We start from the raw sequence: 6,645 nt of genomic DNA, 5'->3' as shown, positions 1-6,645 counted from the left end.
AAAAAAAAAAAAAAAAAAAAAAAAAGCCTGCTTGAGAGTCCGTCATAACTATCTTAAATGTAGTTAGGGAGAAAGGCTGGGTGATGAAAGATTCTAGTTAACCTGCATACTGTGGCTAAACTAGTTCCCAGAAACACTGCAGAGCCTGAACACAGAATCAAGACTGAATTTGTTTTCTGATTAAAATCGGCTTTGGCTTAAAAAAAAAATCAAGCTATACTTAGAAATGCAGGAAAACTAGACCAAGAAATGAACCTTGAGCTGTTATAAAGCCAGGATTTAGTGCTGGATTTCAATAATGTATAGACATATGGATTACATAAAGAGGAAATGTAAAATAAAGGGCCAGTATAAAATTTCTCTCTAACCAGAAACACTGAGCCCTTAGTGGTCATCTTAGGATGAAACACATGAAATTGCCAAAAGGCAACCAAAAGGCCTATAAAAATGACAATTTGGTTCAAATATATCTTTCATTTTTTTAACTCTTCACCCCCAGACTCCTATCAAATATGTTTCAGATATTTTGTGTTTTTCTTGTAATAAAGATGTGAAAGTTCAGTTCACAATATACCAACGTTAGTATTTCATTGGGGTCTGTATTATAGTAGTTAAAAAAAAAACCTACAAATGAAAATAAATTTGAGTCCAGGTAATCAGTCCTTTTTAAAAGTCTCATGTTAGGGAACAAATCTTCCCTAGGTACAGAACTCTTGAGAAAAATGCCATAGTTACCACCCCACTAGCAACTTAGTTTCCATGCCCTATTTGTCAGAGAACCTACCTGCTTTTCAGTGGCATTTATACTTTTCCTCAACTGACCCAATTTCCCATTTATCAAAGTCGCTGTATTGCCTTCTAGAATTAAAAGTCAAAGGAGGAGAGCAACTTTAGTGATACTTATTTTACCAACTTGTTCTTCAAGTCACAGATTCATGTCCAATGTCCCTCTCCCAAACTTTCTTTGGCCACTCAAATATGTCAGCATTTCTGCTTATAACTGGCATATCACAAGGTGCAAACCATCTTATAAAGTGACGTATGATACATCTTTTTTCTAAGTTAAATCAGATCATTTATCCTAGTCGGCAACTTATCAAGACACAGTGATCAGTTATTTTTTTGTTTTTTTGAGACATGGACTCATGCTGTCGCTCAGGCTAGAGTACAGTGGTGCAATCGCAGCTCACTGCACTCTGCCCCCTGGGTTCAGGCGATTCTTGTGTCAGCCTCCTGAGTAGCTAGGATTACAGGCGTGTGCCACTACACCCCACTAATGTTTTTGTAATTTTATTTTTTTTGAGATGGAGTTGCACTGTTGTCACCCAGGCTGGAGTGCAGTGGTGCCATCTCAGCTCACTGCAACTTCCACCTCCAGAGTTGAGGGATTCTCCTGCCTCAGCCTCCCGAGTAGCTGGAATTACAGGTATGCACCACACCTGGCTAATTTTTTTTTTTTTTTTTTTTTTGATAGAGATGAGGTTTTTACCATGTTGGCCAGACTGGTCGTGAACTCCTGACCTCATGTGCTGGGATTACAGGCGTGAGCCACTGCACCCAGTCTTTTTTGTAATTTTAATAGAGACGAGGTTTCACCATGTTGGCCGACTGGTCTCAAACTCTTGGCCTCAAGTGATCCACCCACCTTGGGCTCCCAAAGTGCTGAGATTACAGGCGTAAGCCACCGTGCCTGGCCACGATCATTTACTTAAATATTTGACTTTAGGTAATGAAGAATTAAAGTGGATGGAAATATTGCAATACTGTCAGGATTTAGTGAGAATTGCTAAAGCTGAGTGGCTACTCTTAGTTCTAAAGAAGCCTAATAGTGACTTGGTATATTTTTAACTGAAATGTAAGCTTGAAAATAGCACATTAAAGTCAAATTATGTGGCTTAAGACACCCTCTCAACAGCAACACAAATTCTAGTTCCTGTCTTTCCATTCTCTTTCCTGTTTAACTGTCTGATAACCTCAAATACCTCTTGTTCTAATTCTACGCTATTCCTGAAATTCTTCTCTCTTTGGTACATTTTACTTAATTTTATATTCTAATGTGCTTTTCCCTCTCAGACACGATAACCAACTATTCAAGATGCCATCTAATACACTATGCCATTAAGTATCGTGGCCAGACAGTGATTTTAAGTATAATAAATTATCTTCACGTTGAAAAGAGCATATGCAAAAGAAATGGATTACTACATCTTAACTAGAGGCATGGATCAAATCAAATTATGGTTGGTTTGAAAATGCTTTAAAGACATATCAGGATTGACTTAAAACTAGGCTGGGCAGAGATGTAACACTATGTGAATAGAAGTGTTACAAACACACTAGCCATATTTTAATTAAAATAGAGTTTATTAGCTTTTAATATAAACATGAGAAATAAAAACCACATAAATTGTAGCATTCTTTTCAAAATAAAACTGCAATCAATACTTGAATCTCCAAGCTCTGAATTCCATAAACATTATATTTGTGTTTTTTTGAGGTGGTAGATTGTAATATTTTTATACCATTATTTATGTCTCTGTCCTTTAAAAATGATGGAAACTGCAGCACAATATGATGTGAAGCATTGCTATAATAGAGGAAGTATTCCTGGCCCAGAAATGTTTTGTTTATAAGCAAGATTCCTAGGATTAGATTTGAGAAAGTAGGAGAAATAGATTTCACATGGTTGAAAACACTAATCTTTTTACTATTTCAAATTTAGGTGACATTATCGGTCTCCTAAAATTATTTGCTCCTTGCCTTTTAAAGCCTGAAGTAAGAGTTCCTAAGGGTTATGTAAGTTATTTCTTAAGTAGCAGGACTTAATGGGACACCTACAGCTTGGTAGCATGTAGGACGATAAAACAGCTGTTCATATCAGCTGTTCATATCACCTTCTATCATTAGGGTCCAATTCCTTTTATTACATGTTAATTAACACTGCTTTTCAAAATCTTCCTTTAAAGAAACTTCGGTGATCAAAGCATATAGAGCACAACTCTGCAAGTAACTACTTTTAAAAAGAGGAGGGCATTATTATGGAGATACAAGGTATTCCAAAAGTTCAGTGCAATTTTAAGCTTTGATACTTGTAGAAATATAATGCTACAAACCTTTACAAAATCATGTTTGAACATTTTTCTGGTTTTTGAGACAGGGTCTGGATGTCACCCAGGTTAGAGTGCAGTGACATGATCATGGCCCACCGCAGCCTTGACCTCCTGGGCTCTACTGATCCTCCCACCTCAGCCTCCAGAGTGGCTGGGACTACAGACACATGCCACCATATCAACTATTTTTATTTACTGACTTATTTTTACAGAGTCTCACTATGTTGCCTAGACTGGTCTTGAACTCCTGCACTCAAGCAATCCTCCCACCTCAGCCTCCCAGAGTACTGAGATTATAGGCATGAATCACTATGCCCAGCCCATTTCTTTTGCATTTAATTTTGCATTTTTCTAAGAGATGGGGTCTTGATAACGTTGTCCAGGCTGGAGTGTAGTAGCTATTCTTATAGGCACCATCATGGTACACTGCAGCCTCCAATACTTGACCTCAAGCAATCCTCCAGCCTCAGCCTCCCAAGTAGCTGGGATTATAGGCGTGCACCACCACCACACCTAGCTTCATCTTGCCAATTCTGAATATAAAGCTTTTAATTTTTTGTTTCAGTCAATGTCTGCTATCAAGAGTGACCAAAACAAAAAACTAAAAGCTTAATATTCAGGAGACAAGTGCTAGGTGCACTTTAGTCCCAGCTACTTGTGTGCTGAGGCTAGAAGATGGCTTAAGGCCAGGAAGTTCTAGGCTGCAGTGCATTATGATTGCACCTGTGAACAGCCACTGCACTCCAGCCTGGACAACGTAGTAAGACCCTATCTCTTAAAAAAAAAAACAAAACAAAAAAACTTTCAAACGATGTTTTTTAAAGGTTTATAGCATTTATACTCATGCTGCAGTGCCCTGGAGGGCCCAAACTATATTAAAGCTTAAAACTGCTTTACTTTTTTTCATCATCACTGAACCACTATGTTGGTTGGCATTATGAAAAAATCTTTTAAGACCTTTATTTAACAAGAGAAAAATTATCAGAAAATGAGAAGCACCATTTAGTTCACAAGAAATGCAACATGGACCCCAATAGAAGTAGATATCAATAACTGATACTTCCTGTTTATGACCCCAAACATGCTAAAATGCTAAAGTAATGCTTGCAAAAAATATGAATGACGAATGTTATCCAGCAGCTTTTTGGTTTAAAATGATTGCCAATGACTAGCAGCTTCAATGGTAACAGAAGGGAGAAAGAACCCTTCAATACCTAACAATGCTGCAGTCTGCTCCTAAGTGGCTTTAGTGAAGAGTCCCATGTTTTAATGGTAATACTGCATTGATTTGAAAGGCATATGCAGCAAAATGGGGGGGAGGAAGAAAAACGGGAAGAAACATAAAAGTTATATGGTTAGTGTCTTTAAAGTCTAAAAATTTAAACTATTGTTTAAAAAACCTTACATAGTTCACAGCTATCGGGCCCACACAGTAAGTAAGTATCTGTGTGTGGGATGGGAGCCTTCACTTTGGAGTGGTTTTTGTAACTCTGTTTACATTAAAAAGAACAGAAATGTGTTCTGTTGCATTGACAAGGTCCCATTCTTTCCTATGGAGAATAATCCTTGTTGTCCATGAGTCTCTCGAATTTGAGATCTTTCCTTTTGATGAAAATACTACTTTTGCTGGTTTTTGAGCAGGAAAGGTGATATTTCTCCAGTCTTTGTAGAAGGTCGCGTGACGTTATATCCCCTCATTTCTCCCTTTAAGAGAGGATGGCTTTGGAGCGCTGAATACCAATGAAGTTATCAGCGCTGAAAGACCTTCTCATAGCGGCTCTACACAAGTCTTTGTCTTCACACAATCTAGAAATAGCCTAGGAAAGTCAATCAAATAGAAAACAGGTACAATTTTAAAAAGGGTTCCCACATTTGAAAAAGCACACTGATGAAAGCCACACATGTAGACTCCTTTACATAATTCACAGTTACAGCTACTTTGGCTGAGTTTTACACTGCCAGGTTCTGGGGACACTACTTCCTGCCAATTCACCAATGTAATATCCTTTAAGGGCTACGATTAGATTCCCAGAGAATAAAGGGGAATTTATTATATTATTAAAAAGTTGGATTCCCAATGATGTCAAAGGTATTGTGATAGGCTCCTAACAGCAATAGCATCTGTTACCTGTGCACTTATCCCTTAAATATAACAAACGTACACTTGTGCAAAAAAATAAGTTTATTCAGCTATTCAAATTCTACCCAATCCTTATTAGCTATTATATACTCAAAGCACATTTTAATGAGGCAGGCATGTGCTGGACTATATTGGAATATATGAGAGGTCTAATGACTGACGCACCAAAAGGTGTTACTTCACATGCACGTTAATTATGGTAGAAATACGTATTATTTCTTTTTTCTTTTTTTTTTTGAGACGGAGTTTCGCTCCTGCTGCCCAGGCTGGAGTGCAATTGCGTGAAACCTCCCAGGTTCAAGCGATTCTCCTGCCTCAGCCTCCCAAGTAGCTGGGATTACAGGCATGTGCCACCATACCTGGCTAATTTTTTATTTTTAGTAGAGACGGGGTTTCACCATGTTGGCCAGGAGGTGATCCACCTGCCTCGGCCTCCCAAAGTGCTGGGATTACAGGCGTGAGCCACTGAGCCCAGTCTAGAAATACATATTATTCTAAAGTACCACCATGGTACCACATAAAGTGTCAGTTTAAAGTATGTGTCCACTTCAGTTGTAATTCTGCTGTATACTCACCAAGAGTCATAAGCCATAAATATTACTTTGCCCCATAAAGTTACCATTTCCATTAAAAAACCTATGTACTTCCTACATTATTTGTTTTTTTTTTTTTTTTTTTAGACAGGGTCTCGCTCTATCGCCCAGGATAGAGTGCAGTGGCATGATCTCGGCTCACTGCAGCCTCCGCCTCCCAGGTTCAAGCAATTTTCATGCCTCAGCCTCCTGAGTAACTTGGCGCCGCCACCACACCCGGCTAATTTTTGTATTTTTAGTACAGGCTAGTCTCGAACTCCTGATCTCAAGTGATCCACCTGCCTCAGCCTCCCAAAGTGCTGGAATTACAGGTTTGAGCCACCATGCCCAGCACTTACATCCAGCATTTGAAACACTTGCACCCTATATAGTGAAGGGTATAGGTCTCTTGGCTTACCCACTAATCCTTTGTCTAAAAAACTCACAGGACTGCACTGTGATATGTAAACCGTGACATGAATTTACAAACAGAGTCAGACAGTCAAGAGTGGCAAGTGAATTATGTATGTAGATAAAATTAGGAATATAGTCACAAAGAACTTTTTTTTTTTTTTTTTTTTTGGAGACACAATCTCACTCTGTCACCCAGGCTAGAGTGCAGTGTTGCGATCTTGGCTCACTGCAACCTCCACCTCCCAGGTTTAAGCGATGCTCATGCCTCAGCCTCCCAAGTAGCTGCGATTACAGGCATGTGCTCCCATACCCGAATAATATTTTTTTGTGTGTATGTATTTTTTTTTTTTGAGATGGAGTTTCGCTCCTGTTGCCCAGGCTAGAGTGCAATGGCACGATCTCGGCTCAC

At 38.8% G+C, this 6,645-nt stretch overlaps 1 protein-coding gene across 2 annotated transcripts in view; it reads right to left on the bottom strand.

Annotated features, from left to right (window-relative positions):
• Positions 1-2,345: 2,345 nt before the first annotated feature.
• CCNYL1 (cyclin Y-like 1) overlaps positions 2,346-6,645 on the bottom strand; it is a 44,749-nt gene continuing 40,449 nt past the window's right edge. For both annotated transcript variants that reach the window (XM_011993898.1, XM_011993899.1), the window contains one exon: positions 2,346-4,927. In XM_011993898.1, coding sequence (XP_011849288.1) covers positions 4,817-4,927 — 111 coding nt within the window. In that variant the 3' untranslated portion in view covers positions 2,346-4,816. The remainder of the gene's footprint in view (positions 4,928-6,645) is intronic.

Source organism: Mandrillus leucophaeus, unplaced genomic scaffold (assembly GCF_000951045.1).
Source record: "Mandrillus leucophaeus isolate KB7577 unplaced genomic scaffold, Mleu.le_1.0 Scaffold436, whole genome shotgun sequence".
NCBI lineage: Eukaryota > Metazoa > Chordata > Mammalia > Primates > Cercopithecidae > Mandrillus > Mandrillus leucophaeus.
The sequence above is the reverse complement of the archived record's forward strand: the minus strand, read 5'-3'. Positions and strand labels throughout refer to the sequence as shown.